The 18237-nt window shown below is 44.6% G+C and overlaps 1 protein-coding gene across 1 annotated transcript in view; it reads left to right on the top strand.

Annotated features, from left to right (window-relative positions):
- map2 (microtubule-associated protein 2) overlaps positions 1-18237 on the top strand; it is a 409127-nt gene that overhangs the window by 295058 nt on the left and 95832 nt on the right. Inside the window, exon 6 of the mRNA XM_068035858.1 lies at positions 5353-5397. Within this exon, the coding sequence (XP_067891959.1) occupies positions 5353-5397 (45 nt within the window). The remainder of the gene's footprint in view (positions 1-5352; positions 5398-18237) is intronic.

Genomic DNA, 18237 nt, shown 5'->3' on the forward strand with positions numbered 1-18237 from the left:
GAACACCCACCACACCTTGAACTCTCACCCCTTACCTTCTATCTATCTTCTCTTGAGAGTGCATGTGAGAGCAAATGTGTGCTTGACTGGTGTTGCGAACATTTCGGGCAATGAATATTGCTCAATAAATAGTTAATCTTCTGTTTTAAACCTACAAGAATATCTATCACTCTATTTAACTGCAAAAACTCGAGAGCCGAATCTTGGAACTCGAGGAGCAGCTGGTGTAACTGAGGTGCATTCGTGAGGATAGCACATTTCAGGACCTGCAGCTTAAGAGAGCGCAGGAAGAGAGGGACTGGGTGGCTTGCAGAAAGACAAGAAGGACAAGGCAGGTAGTGCAGGAATCCCCAGAGGGCATCCCACTTTCTAACCAGTATTCAGTTGTGAGTACCAATGGGAGACAGGGTTCGTCTGGAGAGTGCAGCAAGAGTCCAGACCAGAGCACCATGGATGGCTCAGCTGTGCAGGGAGGGAGGAGAAAAGACAGGAGAGCACTAGTGGTAGAGAATTCTGTAGTTAGGGGAACAGACAGGCATTTCTGTGGTCGCAGATGTGATTCCAGGATGATGTAATGCCTCCCTGGTGCAAGGGTCATGGATATCACCGAGCAGCTACAGAGCATTCTGGAGGGCGAGGGTGCACAGCTAGAGGTCATGGTCCACTTTGGTACAAATGATATAGATGTAGAAAAAGGGATGAGTTTAGGGAGTTAGGCAAGCAGGACCTCAAAGGTAGTAAAGTAATCTCCGGATTACTCCCAAGGCCACATGCCAGTGAGTATAGAAATAGGAGAATACATCAGATGAATGCGTGGCTGGAGAGATGGTGCAGGAGGGAGGTCTTCAGATTTCTGGGGCATTGGGACTGGTTCTGGGGAAGGTGGGACCTGTACAAACTGGACGATTTACAACTGAACAAGACCAAGATGAATATCCTTGCAGGAAGGTTTGCTGGTGCTGTTGGGGATGGTTTAAACTAGTTTGGCAGGGGGATGGGAACCTGAAGGCAGTTGCAGATAGAATAAATTCAGAGCAGGGAATGGGAGGCAGAAAATTAGCGAGTGACTCTGAAAGACAAAAGAAGCAAAGGTTAAAAAGTATGCAGCACAGGAATTTGGCAGTGTTAAAAACTATTTATTTAAATGTAAGGTGGATAGCAAATAAAGCCAATGAGCTGAGGGCATAGACACATGTCAATATGATGTCATTGCTATAACGGAAACTTGACTTAAAGAGGGGCAAAAGTGGCAGCTCAACATCCCTGGGTATAGAGTTTTCAGGCAGGATAGAGAGAGTGATAAGAAAGGAGGGGGTGTAGCATTATTGGTTAAAGAATCAATTCCAGCTGTGAGGAGGGATGATATGCTCAATGAATCAACAAATGAGGCCATATGGGTTGAGATCAGTAATAAAAAGGGACAGCCACACTACTAGGGGTGTACTACAGACCCCCAAATAGTGAGAGGGAGATAGAAGAACAAATATGTAGGCAAATTTCTGAGTGCAAAAACAATTGGGCAATAATGGTTGGGGATTTCAACTACCCTAATATCAACTGGGATACATACAGTGTGAAGGGCACAGAGGGCACAAAATTCTTGAACTACATTCAAGACAACATTTTTAGCCAGCATGTAACAAGCCCAACGAGAAGGGGCACAATTCTAGATTTAGTCTTAGAAAATAAAGCTGGGCAAGTGGATGAAGTAGCAGTGGGGGACCATTTTGGAGATAGTGACCATAATACAGTTAGATTTAGCATTATTATGGAAAAGAACAAAGATAGAACAGGAGTAAAAGTTCTAAATTGGGGGAAGGCAACTTTTACGAAGCTGAGAGGTGATCTGGCAAAAGTGGACTGGATACAGCTACTTGAAGGAAAATCAATGATAAACCAGTGGGAGGCATTCAAAAGTGAGATTCCACAGGCACATTGTAGACATGTCCCCATAAAGAAGAAGGATGGTACGGCCAAATCTAGAGCCCCTGGTTATTTATAAGCATCAGGGTAAAATAAAGCAGAAAAAGAAAGGTTATGACACTCACAAAAAACTTAATACTTTAGAAAGCCTAGAGGAGTATAGAAAGTGCAGGAGTGAAGTAAAAAAGGAAACTAGGAAAGCAAAGAGAAGTCATGAAAAAATATTGGCAGGTAAAATCAAGGAAAACCCAAAGATGTTTTATCAGTACATTAAGAGCAAGAGAATGACTAAGGAAAGGTAGGGTCTATCAAGATGTACAAGGTAACATATGCGTGGATGCAGAAGATGTGCGCAGGGTTCTTAATGAGTCCTTTGTCTCTGTCTTCACAAAGGAGAGGGATGAAGCAGACATTGTAGTTAAAGAGGAGGAGTGTGAAATATTAGATACGATAAGCATAATGAGAGATGAAGTACTGGAAGGTCGGACATCCTTGAAAGTGGATAAATCACCGGGGTTGGATGGATTGTATCCCAGGCTGTTAAAGGAAGCCAGGGAAGAAATAGTGGATGCTCTGAGGATCATCCATAATTCCTCACTAGATAATGGAGAGGTACCAGAGGATTGGAGGTCTGCGAATGTTGTACCACTGTTTAAAAAGGGTGCAAGGAATAAACCAAATAATTATAGGCCGGTCAGTCTGACCTCGGTGGTGGGCAAATTATTGGAATCAATTCTGAGAGATAGGATAAACTGTCACTTAGAAAGGCATGGATTAATCTGGGATGGTCAACTTGGATTTGGTAAGGGAAGGTCATGTCTTCCTAACTTAATTGAATTTTTTGATGAAGTAGCAAGGAGGATTGATGAGGGAAGTGCAGTGAATTTTCTACATGTATTTAAGTAAAGCATTTGACAAGGTCTCACACGGCAGACTGGTGAGAAAAATAAAAGCCCATGTGATACAGGGGAATGTGGCAAGTTGGATCCAAAATTGTCTCAGTGGCATGAAATAAAGGGTAGTGGTCAACGAATGTTTTTGTGAATGGAAAGCAGTTTCCAGCAGCGTTCCACAGGGCTCAGTGTTGGGTCCCTTGCTGTTTATGGTATATGTTGATGATTTGGACTTAAATGTGGGAGGCATGATTGGGAAATTTGCAGATGACACAAAAATTGGCCCTGTAGTTGATAGTGAAGAGGATAGCTGTAGACTCCCGAATGATGGAATTCAATCCAGACAAGTGTGAGGTAATGCATTTGGGAGGGCAAACAAAGCAAGGGAATACACAATAAATGGGAGGATTTTGAAAGGGATAGAGGAAGTGAGAGACCTTGGTGTGCATGTCCACAAGTCCCTGAAGGTGGCAGGACAGGTAGATAAAGTGGTGAATAAGGCATATGGAATGCTTTCCTTTATTGGCCAAGGTATAGAATACAAAAGCAGGAATGTGATGCTGGAACTGTATAAAACACTGGTTAGGCCACAGCCGGAGTATTGCGTACAGTTCTGGTCACCACATTACAGGAAGGATATAATTGCTCTGGAGAGAGTACAGAGGAGATTTACAAGAATGTTGCTTGAAATTTGCAGCTATGAGGAAAGATTAGATAGGCTAGGGTTGTTTTCATTAGAACAGAGGAGGTTGAGGGTGACTTAATTGAGGTGTACAAAATTATGAGGGGCCTAGATAGAGTAGACAGGAAGGACCTGTTTCCCCTAGTGGAGAGGTCAATTACCAGGGGGCACAGATTTAAGGAAATTGGTAAAAGGATTAGAGGGGACATGAGGAAAACCTTTTTCACCCAGAGGGTGGAGGGTGTCTGGAATTCACTTCCCAGATCAGTGGTGGAGGCAGAAACCATCAATTCATTTGAAAGGGACCTGGACCTGCACCTGAAGTTATGTAATCTGCAAGGCTACGGACCAGGAACTAAAAGGTGGTATTAGATTGGGCAACTAGTTTTTTCAGCCGATGCAGTCATGATAGGCTGAATGGTCTCTTTCTGTGCTGTAACCTTTCTATGGTTCTATGGTTTATTTGGCAAGTAAAACACACAGGGGCTAAGTCATCATTTTAAACAAAACACGATTGCCATCAGTTGAGAGGTGAACAGTGGGAATCGCCCACACCCCTTACCACTTGCCCATAACAGTAGCCATAGAATCACTTGCAATGGCTTCTCTTCCTGCTCCCACTCTGTTACCTCTGATGAACCCCAAGGATCAATCCTTGGCCCCCTCCTATTTCTTGTCCACATGCTGCTCCTCGGTGACATCATCCAAAAGTACAGCGTTTGGTTTTGCATGTGTGCTGATGATTGTCTGCTCTACCTCACCACCACTTCTCTCAACTCCTCCATTGTTGCTAAATTATCAGACTGCTTATCCAATATCCAGTACTGGATGAGCAAAAATTTCTTCCAATTAAATATTGGGAAGACTGAAGCCATTGTTTTCGGTCCCTGCTGCAATCTCCATTCCCTAGCTGCCGACTCCATACCTCTCCTTGGCAACAGTCTGAGATTAAGCTAGTCCGTTCACAACCTTAGTGTCACATTTGACCCTGAGATGAGCTTCGGACCTCATATTCGTGCCATCACTAAGAGCGCCTATTTCCGCCTCCATAACATGGCCCCCTGTCTCAACTTATCTGCTGCTGAAAACATCATTCATACCTTCATTACCTCTAGACTTGAGTATTCCGATGCACTCCTGGCTGGTCTCCCATATTCTACCCTCCATAAACTTGAGGTCATCCAAAACCCATCTAGCCGTGTCTTAACTCGCACCACAAATTCAGTTTCCCTATCACCTCTGTGCTCACTGACCTACATTGGCTCCCGGTCAAGCAGCATCCTGATTTTAAAATATTCATCCTTTGTTTTCAAATTCCTCCATAGCCTCACCCCTCCCTATCTTTCTAATCTCCTGCAGTCCCACAATCCTCCAAGATATTTGCACTTCTCTAATTCTGGCCTCTTCTGCATCCCTGATTTTAATCACTCGGCCATTGGTGGCCGTGCCTTCAGTTGCCTAGGCCCCAAGCTCTGGAAGATTCCTCCTTCCACCTTTTTGCCTTTCCATCTCACTTTCCTCCTTTAAGACTCTCCTTAAAATCTTCATCTTTGACCAAGCTTTTGGTCATCTCACCTAATATCTCGTTTTGTGGCTTGGTTGCATACTTTGTTTTATAAAGTGCCTGGGGATGTTTTATTATGTTAAAGGTGCTTTTTAAATGTAAGTTGTTGTTGTTGTAAGATATGCTGCAGAGCTTTGTGGGGGGTTTTTTGCCGGGCCTTTCACCTACCAAACGAGAAATTCTTAAAATTAGCATTACATGTGTACCATTTAATTTTCCTCTCAAGATAATGTCTGTTTGCCTTAAACTCAACCTTTTTCCTTTGTCTCCTTTCCAATTTTTTCTTGCAGCATCTGGAAGAAGTTTCGACATTAAGCCAGTTCCTGCACCAGAAGGTAAGATCGCATATGTTCATTATCAAAACCATTGATATATTACTCAAGTTTTAAAAAAAATCAGATTCACATTGTTTCATGCTACATCCACAAGGCATTAGCTAATATATTGTTGTTGGCTTCAGAACAGGATGTATTTTTTCATGTACTAGGATGAATGGAATTGGTGTTAATATACATTGGAGACTGTGAAGGGCAGAGTTTTGCATGAGTGGACTTTATGAAGGATAAATCTCAGGAAGCTAGCACGGAGGAAGGTGGAATAATTGAGTCTGGAGGTGATAAAGTGAAGATAAGAGTTCTTACAGTAGTGAGGGTGAGGTAAAAAAAAAGCAGATAATGTTGCAGAGGCAGAAGTAGAGGTCTTTGTAATGGATAAGACATATGAGGCATGATGCTAAACTCGGGGTCAGTTGGTGTGCTGAGGTTATACACTGTTTAGTTCAGCTTCAGAGAGCAGTCAGGATGAAATCCATGTCAATTATCTGTTGAGTTTGGCTGAAGCCAAGTTGGATGTTCACTGTCTTTTCTGTGATCAGTTGAAGGACTGCAATCACACAGTGCAGAGGTGGTAATAGAGTCGTAAGTGATGGAGAACAGGTCATGCTGAATGATACCAGCAGACACATGGAAACTTTTTTTTACAAGTTGATGGATAGTGACTCCAAGGGACAATAACAAAAATGAGAGAAAGGGGGAATGGGAACTCAAAGTGTGACATTAACCCTTCACATCAAAGTCCAGGCAATTATTTCTTATTTGCTCATTTGTCGCGTTTGGATTTTGTGATGGCTTAAAACGGACCATTTTTAACATTGCTTCATTAGCAGATAAATTCTAAATCCAAACATCAGGGTCTGTTAATGTCAGCAACTTGGGATTTAAACTTTATATGTGATCCCTTTATTGCATACATCTTTGTGACCTATGAAGACAGGAAGTTTGGACAATTCCAGTTAAAACACTGCACAGCAGTTATGTACCTTTGGTACTTGAGCTTTGCAGTTATAAATTAAGAACTGCGTGCATAACTGGTGTACATTTGATTTAGTGAAAACTACACTTTGCCACTGAGCGATATGATTTCACAATACAGCAGAAATGCTGACTGTGATTTTGCTTCTGTGGTCTAATAATCTCTATGGAAAGTGTCTGTGTGATCAGGCTTACTACTGTACATATCCTAGAGGATTACTGCTGGTGAGAATATGTTAATTAAATTGTTCTGTACAACTCTTTTTTTTCATAGTATTCTCCATTCTCTAGTACTTAAAAATATTATTTGTTGTAGCTGATACCAATTTTGATTGTAAATTCAGGACTTGCTTTTAAAATTTACAACCCTTCACTTTCATATAATACAGATGGATTTTAATGATTGCCCTCTCTGTTAACTGATCTCAGTACAGAAACAAGGGCCGGAATTTTACGCCACCCCAGAGAGCCGGATGGTGGTGGAGCTGGGGGTGGCGTAAAATGGAGCAGGAGGATCCGGGAGGCCTTTCCGACCCGCTCCCGCCTCCACCCCACTTTATGTAGGTCGGGGGTGTCAAAAAGGTGCCGCCCGCCCCCGGCCAATCAAGGCCCTTAAGTTGTCAATTAATGGCCACTTAAGGGCCTTCGCCCGCCTCCACGCGGATTTTAGGTGTGGCAAGCTGGCACTCGCGTGCCCGTTGAGGGCTGCCCCTGCTTCCCCAACCACCCCCATGACCCAACGTATCCCCCGCTTCCCCCCCAACCACCACTCTTGCCTCGCCAGGGCTCAACCAGTTACTCCCGGCGAGGCAACCAAAACTCACCTGAAATCCCCGCTCCATTTCTTTATCTGCCATCGGCTGGACTGCAATCCCAGTAGTGGCCACCACGCCCAATGGTGCTGCTGGGACAAAGAGCTGCCAGCCCACTGATTGGCCAGCAGCTCAATGAGGCGGGACTTCCTCCCTCAAGCGGATGGAAATCCCACCTTGGAACAATTAAAGCCTGGAAACCCATAAAATGTGGGACGGATTTAAACTTTATATGTGATCCCTTTATTGCATACATCTTTGCGACCTGTGAAGATAAGGTCCATCTCCGACCCCGTGACATGGTGTAACTAGGCTAGGCGGAAGCGGGTTCGCCACTGACTTTTACATTGGTGGCCAGCTCCCGCCCACCCAATGTAAAATCCAGCCCAAGATGTTGAGTAGTGCTGTTAATGGATGAAAAGCAGGGATAGGTACTAATCCCATTGTGTCAGCCTGCTCCTGCCCAACTGAACTTATTTCTTCCTATCTAGACTCTATCTTTTCTCCGCTGGTCCAGTCTCTTCCCACCTACATCCGTGACTCTTCTGACGCCCTACGTCATTTTGACAATTTCCAGTTTCCTGGTCCCAACCGCCTCCTCTTCACTATGGACGTCCAATCGCTCTACACCTCCATCCCCCACCAGGATGGTTTGAGGGCTCTCCGCTTCTTCCTGGAACAGAGGCCCAACCAGTCCCCATCCACCAACACCCTCCTCCGCCTGGCTGAACTTGTTCTCACATTGAACAACTTCTCCTTCAACTCCATGCATTTCCTTCAAGTAAAAGGTGTCGCTATGGGTACCCGCATGGGTCCTAGTTATGCCTGTCTTTTTGTGGGATATGTCGAGCATTCTTTGTTCCAGTCCTACTCAGGCCCCCTCCCCCAACTCTTTTTCCGGTACATTGATGACTGTATCGGTGCCGTTTCCTGCTCCCGCCCCGAACTAGAAAACTTTATCAACTTTGCTTCCAATTTCCACCCTTCTCTCACCTTTACATGGTCCATCTCTGACACTTCCCTTCCCTTCCTCGACTTCTCTGTCTCCATCTCTGGGGATAGGTTGTCTACCAATATCCATTATAAGCCCACTGACTCCCACAGCTTCCTCGACTACACTTCTTCACACCCTACCTCCTGTAAGGACTCCATTCCATTCTCCCAGTTTCTCCGTCTCCGACGCATCTGCTCTGATGATGCTACCTTCCATGACGGTGCTTCTGATATGACCTCCTTTTTCCTCAACCGAGGATTTCCCCCCACTGTGGTTGACAGGGCCCTCAACCGTGTCCGACCCATTCCCCGCACCTCTACCCTCACCCCTTCCCCTCCCTCCCAGAACCGTGACAGGGTTTCCCTTGTCCTCACTTTTCATCCCACCAGCCTCCATATCCAAAGGATCATCCTCCGCCATTTTCGCCACCTCCAGCGTGATGCCACTACCAGTCGCATCTTCCCCTCCCTTCCCCTGTCAGCATTCCGAAGGGATCGTTCCCTCCGCGACACCCTGGTCCACTCCTCCATTACCCCCACCACCTCGTCCCCGTCCCAGGGCACCTTCCCCTGCAATCGCAGGAGGTGTAATACCTGCCCATTTACCTCCTCTCTCCTCACTATCCCAGGCCCCAAACACTCCTTTCAGGTGAAGCAGCGATTTACTTGTACTTCTTTCAATGTAGTATACTGTATTCGCTGCTCACAGTGTGGTCTCCTCTACATTGGGGAGACCAAGCGCAGACTGGGTGACCGCTTTGCGGAACATCTCCGCTCAGTCCGCAAGCAGGACCCTGAGCTTCCGGTTGCTTGCCATTTCAACACTCCCCCCTGCTCTCATGCTCACATCTCTGTCCTGGGATTGCTGCAGTGTTCCAGTGAACATCAACGCAAGCTCGAGGAACAGCATCTCATCTACCGATTAGGCACACTACAGCCTGCCGGTCTGAACATTGAGTTCAATAATTTCAGAGCATGACAGCCCCCCACTTTACTTTCATTTTTAGTCATTTTTAGTTATTTTTTCTTCCTTTTTTTTTTGGCATTCCTTTTTACATTTTTTACAATCTTTTTTTGTATTTATTTCAGTTCATCTTAGTTTGTTCAGTTTGCTCACCCACTGTTTTTTTCAGGTTGTTTTTCTTCAGGTTTGCACTTGCTGATGTTCAATATTCAGTATATTCACACCTAATCTGTACTAATGCTTTGTCTTTCAACACACCATTAACATATTGTTTGCCTTTGCTCCGTGACCTTTTGGTCAGCTATGTGGCCTGGTCCAATCTGCACCTTCTCCTTTGTTATCTCTTGCCCAACCCCCACCTCACTTGTTTATAATCTGTGACTTTTCTAATATTTGTCAGTTCCGAAGAAGGGTCACTGACCCGAAACGTTAACTCTGCTTCTCTTTCCACAGATGCTGCCAGACCTGCTGAGTGAATCCAGCATTTCTTGTTTTTGTTTCAGATTTCCAGCATCCGCAGTATTTTGCTTTTATATATAGGTACTAACATGTTGCGCCACGGCAATTTGACAAAATTTGACTCAGCCACAGACGTGGGGCAGTTAAGCCATATATAAAATGGACAGCCAATCTCATGCCATCAAAACACGGACCGATTTAAAACACATTTCTCCCTATAAATAAACTATCTAAGCATACAAACATCAATGGAGAGCAGAACAACTGTATTAGCGAGCTAGCAAGCAAAATAGTATGCAATGCTAATGCAAATTACTTTTGTTGACAGAATAGACCTAGTTACACCATGTCACAGGGTGGGAGATGAACCTTATCGGATGACCTCTGTGGAGTCACACTGTGTCAGGAGAGCAAATTCATCATTCATCCAATAAACCATGAAACTCAAGGAGAGGATTGTTATTGTGGTCATTGAGGTGAGGCAGTAGAAAAGTCAGGTTTAAGAAGACGGACCATTTCTCACACTGCTGTTGTCACAAGACAACTTAACTCGTGATGGTCTCTGTTCGTGCAACTTCTCCACCGGTTTATAATATGTATCTGAAGACAAGGCAGCCGACAAAAGGGCAGCGATCTCCAAATCAGGAGAATTTTATAGAGTGAAGGTGATACTACTTCAGAAGAGTCATGTAAAACAGAAAAGCAGAGTGGGACAATAAGGGGCGGAGAGATTATTGGTAGGTAGTTAAGACTAGTTTATTCATCTTGACAGGCTGTGAATCCAGGTCCTGGATTCTAAAATACAGAAACAGCAGCATCTCTCATGGACAAAATGTCATTTGTTCACCAAAGCTACTGACAAAATTCGATGAACACAATTACAAATAAAGAGCACCCTTCAGTTCCTCCAATAAAGCAATTCTGTTAAATTCACTTATGTTTATATTTCAGTCTATCCATTTCGATTCCGATTCAGCTCTGACAAGATAATTATTAACAAAAAGTCTTTCTGTAAAAAGTTGAGCTGTTGTTACTGCAAGTATTATTCAGTTACAAAATGTTTAGTCACTATCTGTAAGATTGTACTCCAGACTAACCAATTTATGTCCAAGTCAAATCTCTTACCTGTTAGCAAAGGTGCACTTTTAATGTAATTATACGATGCAGACAATTTTCAAATGGCATTGGCCACTCAGGTTATCTGCCCTCAAACTGGATAGTAAATTATGCATATTGCAGTTAGTGATCTTTGACATCCTTGTAAAACTTGTCCTTTAAGCCAATTTGCAGCGAAAACAATTCTAACATGGTCATTAAAACATAATACATTTTTACCATGTTTTCCAGTTTTTAAAATTGTAAATGTAGCATAGATTTTGTTGAGGAATCGTAGATAGTTCATCATAGATTAAGGTTTATTAAAGCTATCCATTATATTGTATTTACTAACTATTGTATATGGGTCAGCAGCATCCTGTTTTTTCCAATACCACTCAGCCCCATTACACTGTACTGTTGTATTCATGAGGAACTTATAGTGCTGACTTGTGGAGATTCCTTGGATTTTCTTTCCTGCTTTCCCCTTAGTACAAGTTCTGGAACAATGTGATTCCAAATGGATAGCAGTGGAATTGTGACATTTATATAGAAGTAAAAGTCCAGCAACTTTGAACATGTCATTAAACTTGCATCACAGGTGAAAGTAATGTGTGCCAGAGTGCAGAAATCGAGACGTTCCCTAAGTGACTTCTGCCATTTTAAAATGAGTTGACATAACACAAGCCTTTAAACATGTGTTTTAAAATAACCTAGCTGATAGGTTATCTTAAAATACAATGTTATAGGCTTGAAGCAGGGGTGTCCAAACTTTTCGCCTGAGGATCACATTACAATTTTTGTCTTATATAGGGTGCCGGTGGGACAATGTTGGAAAGATAAAGGCATTAAAAATGTATCTTAATATTAATAAAAACAACAACAAATGTGCATTTTTCTGAAGAAACTTTAAATGAGAATACTAATTTATTGGCTTACTTTCTCTTCCCTATGTTGGGCACTGATTTACTGAGATACCTGGCATTTTTTTGCTTGCACAAGTAATCAATGTTTGACCGCATACTTGTAGCGATGCAGAGTATTCCAGATAGATGTCCATCTGTAAGGAGCGTTCTTGATCACTCTCTCGCCTCTCACTGTGTTTCTCTCTGCCTCTCTGTGTTCCCCTCTCTCTCTCTGTGGCCCGCCCTCTCTCTGTGGCCCGCCCTCTCTCTGTGGCCCGCCCTCTCTCTGTGTTCCGCCCTCTCTCTGTGTTCCGCCCTCTCTCTGTGTTCCGCCCTCTCTCTGTGGTCCGCCCTCTCTCTGTGGTCCGCCCTCTCTCTGTGGTCCGCCCTCTCTCTGTGGTCCGCCCTCTCTCTGTGGTCAGCCCTCTCTCTGTGGTCAGCCCCCTCTCTGTGGTCCCCTCTTCTCTGTGGTCCCCTCCTCTCTGTGTCATCTCCCCTTTCTTTGCCCCCCTCTCTCTCTGCCCCCCCCCTCTGCCCACTCCCTCTCTCCCCTCTCTCTCTCTCTCTGCCCTCCTCTCTCTCTGCGCCCCACTGTCTGTCCCCCCCCCGTCTGTCCCCCCCCCCGTCTGCCCCCCTCTGTCTGCCCCCCTATGTCTGCCAACCTCACTCTGTCCCCCCTCACTCTGCCCCCCCTCACTCTGCTCCCCCTCACTCTGCCCCCCCTCGCTGGCCCCCCCTCACCCCCCCCTCACTCTCCCCCCCCCCTCACTCTGCCCCCCCGCCTCCTGACTCTGCCCCCGCAACTCTGCCCCCCCCACTCTTCCCCCCCCCACTCTTCCCCCCCCCACTCTTCCCCCCCCCCACTCTTCCCCCCCCCCACTCCGCCCCCCCCACTCTGTTCCCCCTCACTCTGCACCCCCCTCACTCTGCACCCCCCTCAGTCTGCCCCCTCTCCCTTTGCCCCCCCCCCCCTCCCCACTCTCCTTCTGGCCCCGCTCTCCTTCTGGCCCCGCTCTCCTTCTGGCCCCGCTCTTCATCTGGCCCCGCTCTCCTTCTGGCCCCGCTCTCTCTCTGCCCCTGCTCTCCCTCTGCCCCTTCTCTCAGCCCCCTCTCTCTCTCAGCCCCTGCCCCCTCTCTCTGCCTCAACCCTTTCTCTGCCCCGCCCCCTCTCTCTCACTGCCCCCTCTCTCTCTCACTGCCCCCCTCTCTGCCCCCCCTCTCTGCCCCCTCTCTCACTGCTCCCCTTTCACTGCCCCCCTCTCACTGCCCCCTCTCTCTCACTGCCCCCTCTCTCTCACTGCCCCCTCTCTCTCTCTCTGCCCCCTCTCTCTCTCTGCCCCCCCTCTCTCTCTGCCCCCTCTCTCTCTCTGCCCCCCTCTCTCTCTCTGCCCCCGCTCTCTCTCTCTGCCCCCCACTCTCTCTGCCCCTCACTCTCTCTCTGCCCCACTCTCTCTCTCTGCCTCACTCTCTTTCTGCCCCCTCGCTCTCACTGCCCCCTCTCTCTCTCTGCCCCCTCTCTCTCTCTGCCCCCTCTCTCTCTCTGCCCCCTCTCTCTCTGCCCCCTCTCTCTCTCTGCCCCCTTCTCTCTCTCTGCCCCCTTCTCTCTCTCTGCCCCCTCTCGCTCTCTGCCTCCCTCTCGCTCTCTGCCTCCCTCTCGCTCTCTGCCTCCCTCTCGCTCTCTGCCCCCCTCTCGCTCTCTGCCCCCCTCGCTCTCTGCCCCCCTCTCGCTCTCTGCCCCCCTCTCGCTCTCTGCCCCCCTCTCGCTCTCTGCCCCCCTCTTTCTCTACCCCCCTCTTTCTCTGTCCCCCTCTCTCATTCTGCTCCCACTCTCTCTGCCAAGTTTCAGAGAGTGGGAATTCTCAGTAGAGCAGCTTAGTGTTTGGTCAGTGTTTTTTGCAAAATTGCAACCTTCAGTTTCACGGCTGACAGAGTAGAGACTGCACTTGCAAATCTCGGACAGCTTTGTTGTTTTTGGTGGGCCTTTTAAAAAATATCGTAACCTGCAGGAAAAGCCCGCATTTGCTGAATTGGAAGCACTGTCTCTGCTCTAAGCACCTGTCGGCTGTGAAACGGATGGCTGTGATTTTTTTTTAAGTCAGAATGATGCGGAAGAAGAAGCCAGTGGGAAATTTCTGATCCCTGAATTTACCAGTCACGGACCACCAAATTTTTACCACTGACGCTGGTGTCCGTGTATGGATACGTTGCCGACCCCTGATGAAAAGTCCCATTCTGATATCTACTGGTCTTATTTGTTTGCTTACTCAATCTATGTTGTTAAAATCAGCACGGAGTATAACATGGTTGGATGGCAGCTTTTTGAACCTCTCTTAATATGTGTAAAGTGTCATGGATATGCACGTGTAGTAGTTATTTGTCTGGGTTGGTTGACCAGAGCATGAGAGTTCAAGTCTCACCATGGCAGTTTGAAATTTTTATTTGAGTTTAAAATAAATAATCTGCTAGTGAAAAGCTGGTACCAGTAAAAGTGACTGTGAAGTTGTCAGAAAAAAAACAAACTGCTTTATAAGGGAAGGAACCTGCTGTCCTTATCCAGTATGCTCTATATGTGAGTCGAGTTCCCCACAAGCAGCCCTCTGAAATCGCCTAACAAACCACTCAGTTGTGAGGGATGGGCAATAACTGCCGGATTGACCTGCAATCTCCACAATCTTTTTTTAAACAAGCCTGTTTTATTCTGGACTGTTCTTAGTTCTCATGACTTCATCCTTTTCCACTCTTGAACTTTCATTGAACCGCCATTGGGAAAAGAAAGGGCTGAGTACAATGCTATTAATTCACTGGTTTACCCAATCCAGTGGTTTATACTTTCAAATAACACCCATTATAACACCCATAATTCATCACTCAGTAAAAGAAATTGTCATTAATTGTTCAGCAGTAGTTACCACACACAGGATGTTGCTAATGGCTTTGATGCGGTTCATTTCTACAGCACAGTGCAGAGTTGGTATGCCAGCTCCTCTGTACTGTGTCTTTGCAGTACTGGCCAATCTACTGTAAATAGCTGCTGAGTGAAAACTAGATACTTGCCAACATGAAAGAGAGAGGGAACATTAGAGACAAAGTTGTCCTAACCTACATTTATGTACCCCAGCAGTCAGATTGAGTGCATTAGTGAGAGCATGGGAAAAGCCTGCATGTGGCAGAGGGAGCAAATACCTTTAGGGGAAAAAAAAAGTTTTCTCTTTAAAAGCAAAACATGTTTTTCACAAAAGCCCTATATAGGGAAATTTACTGTGCAGGATGACAGTGTAGATCAGACATGACCTTTCTCCAGTTAGGTGGAGTTGAATTCGATGACAAGCTAGGATTATGGTTAAGAGCTTGAAAGAGAACAAATAACTATTCATATCTTACTTTATATAGCAATCATTAGAAAGCCATGACCAAAAATGAGGCTATGCATGAAAAAACATTAGATATTCCAATAAGGTATTTGGCTTTATCAAAGAGAATGTGAATAAAATTATAATGAAGCCTATTGTATTTTACTGATTTATAAAAACTATCAATCTGATCATTACAATAAAGAGTTGATGTTGAAAAAGTCTGATTTATATTCATATGTATTGATTGTCAATATTGCTTCTTTGCAGCAAAAGGGAATATACCTTTTGGATTAGTTAAGTCTGTTGTAATTTATTGGATTCTTATATTTTGGTGAAGGGGAATGCAATGTAATCCAATCTTTCATTTTTTGAAATTATTTTCAAACTAAACTTTTCTTTGGTTTTCTTTGTGTAATTTTTCACTTTGCTTTTCAGTTTTTTTTCTGTTCTCTTGCCTCATTTCTTCGCTGTTCCTTTTTTGTACATTTGTTGCTTTAATGTCTTCATTATTTTACTCCTGCCTTTTCATTGACTTTTTGGAGTTATTCCCTAACTCCATGCGGAGAATATAGGAGGTCACTGAACTGCAGGGACAATAGAAAAAAATACATGAAATTGCTGCAATGGCAAATGGCATTATTTGGATGATGTCATTTATCTCACCTCAAATGATAGGATAATGGCACAGTGATGTCAATGTCACATGTGGAGCTGCTTAATCAATGAAAGATAAGGATAAAGAAATAACCACTCAAATATAGAGTAGGATGTAGGATCAAATTGGAGACAGGAAGAAAAATTAAAAAGAGGCGCTGGGAGAGTGGATTAAGAGGGAAAAAAAGCGACAAAGAAAAAAATTAAAAAATGAACAAGGAGAATCAGAGGGTATTGTAACCCAGTTAAGTTTGAGAATTGTTATATTGATCTTTGAGAAGTTAATGAATGAGTGGTAATGCAGTTGTGCTGAATGTAAAAATGTCTTGACATTTGAAGTATAGCAGCCCTTTCCATCAAGGTCAGAAACAGTGGAACACCCAGTGGGTATGTCATTGCACTGATTTCATAGGAACATGTAATTGCGAGATGGACAAAGGCCAAGGTCCATCTAGATCACCTTCTACCATCCTGATAGTCACATGTTTTAATGATAATGGATTTGTTGTCTAATCATAGTAATTAATCTCTATCAATTAGCCTACAATAGAACCAGAAATTACATGATGAAAACCCCACTGGTGGACAGCTTTGGGAGCTATAGGTCCAAAATTACTTCTGCCCTCCCAAGCATGCTATACATTCTACACCATAGGGGAATTTTATGCTCTCCCTCCGCAGCGGGTTTTGAGGCGGGGAGAGCATAAAATCGGGCGCGATGGTGGGGTGGGCGGGGTGGGGGGATTCCTACCTCTGCTGAAATTTAGTCCGGGAAGGGAAGGCCTGTGAACTGCCTTCCCACCCCGCCGCTCTTGCCTGATAATTAGCCCCCAATTAGGGGCCTCTTCCTGCCACAGCCACAATTACTTGTGCGGCAGGCAGCCCTAACACCACACAGGAAGCATGTCATGAAAAACTGTGCAGGCTGCTTCCCAGCTCCCGATGGTGGTGATGGGGTTGGGGGTGGGCGTGGCGGGTAGACTTAGTGCCTGAGTGAGCGACCTGGCATCGGGAAGGGGGGGTGCCCACTGAGGGACACCCTCTCCCCCATGACCACCCACCCTGATCTACCTTAAGCCTGGTTCAAGCGACGCTCCTCTGTCTCTAGGATGGTCACCTCCAGCAACAGCCACTGCCTCCAGCATGGCGCTGCAGCTGCCAGCCTCTGATTTGCCAGCAGCTCTCCAAGGGCAGGACTTCTAACAATGGGGTCCTAAACCCAATGGAAGGCCTGCTGCTGTCTACTTAAGTGCCTGATTGGCTCTAAATTTGGTGGGCCTACTGGAAAAGAAATGTTGAGACTCCCGTCGCCGGCATAAAATGCCCTCCCCCCCCCCCCCCCCCCACCATGTCTCAAATTACTCACATACTGTATCCCAAAATGTTATATCTTGAAATAAATCCATCTAATTTTCATTTCTGAATGTCAAAACAGCTTTGTATTTTGAATATTATTGCTGTCTGATGCCAACAGGAGTGTGGCTGACGAGAATGGTCTAAAAATACTATCAAAATTGGGTGTCATTATAGCACCATAAATCAGGTCACGTAGACATTAATTACCAGTCATAAATGGCTGTGGTAGGAATAATTTGTATTAATGTTGGAAGTCCAGCAATCTTGTGATATGCAATTAATTTTAATGAGGAGCCTCACAATGAGAAGGTACTTTATCGGGTTTGGCAAGGCTAACAGCGGACCGGTGAAAATCGTCTAGCAATTTGCAGAAAATTGGACTCATCATGTATGTCTTCTATGCCACAAATTGCTAGATTAATTACAAATTAATAATGACAAATGTTGTTAATACATCATTCTAATTCCAGCAATTTCTGGCCTGTGAAATTTTGCTCCCATTTTCTCATGTGCAACCATCAGAAATTATTGAAAATCTTACTTTATTCTTGTGCTCATAACTGACGTTACTTTTCTAATTGTCCAAATCATCTACAGCTATCTGGAAACTCATTGTTCTTGATGCAAATGTTTGAGCGATAATAGATTGAGGTCAGGCAGGGTTGTTTTGGAAGGATTTATCTAGTAGCTCCAGCCCCTCTTCCACCTCCTCTTGTACCCTTTTATTCCTACAGTCACACTGTCTCAGTTTTCATAGAGAAATGTACTCGTTTAGTATTTGTCCTTTCTTCATCCATAAGATTTCCCTTATTCATCTTTAATCAGCCCTATCATTTTTAACTATTTAACTTTTTGATATGCTTATAACTTCTTTCACTGTTTTCCTCGACATTCCTTGTTAGTCTTTTGGACCCTTTTTAGTTTTTCTATTCTGTTTTGTTTACCCTCTTTATGTTTTAGACTTGATTTTCTTTTACATTATTAGCCCTAGATTAAAATATTTTTTAAGTATAATTTTAATTTGAAATCCTCTACTCATCTAAAGAACTCCAGTTTTTGCTGCACTATCTTTACTTCTTGTGAGAGTAGGTCTCCTTGTGTCCTAATCATCTCCTGTTTGAACATTTTCCATTTTTGAGCATTGCCAATATTCCTTCCAGTTTATCTAGTCATGTTTCCTTTTCATCTCATTTAAATTAGCAACTAAAACTTGTGTTTTCTTCTGTGAGATAAACTATTACAATACATTGTATGTCACATGGTATTATAATCCA

The sequence above is a fragment of the Heterodontus francisci genome, chromosome 7 (assembly GCF_036365525.1).
Source record: "Heterodontus francisci isolate sHetFra1 chromosome 7, sHetFra1.hap1, whole genome shotgun sequence".
Classification (NCBI taxonomy): domain Eukaryota; kingdom Metazoa; phylum Chordata; class Chondrichthyes; order Heterodontiformes; family Heterodontidae; genus Heterodontus; species Heterodontus francisci.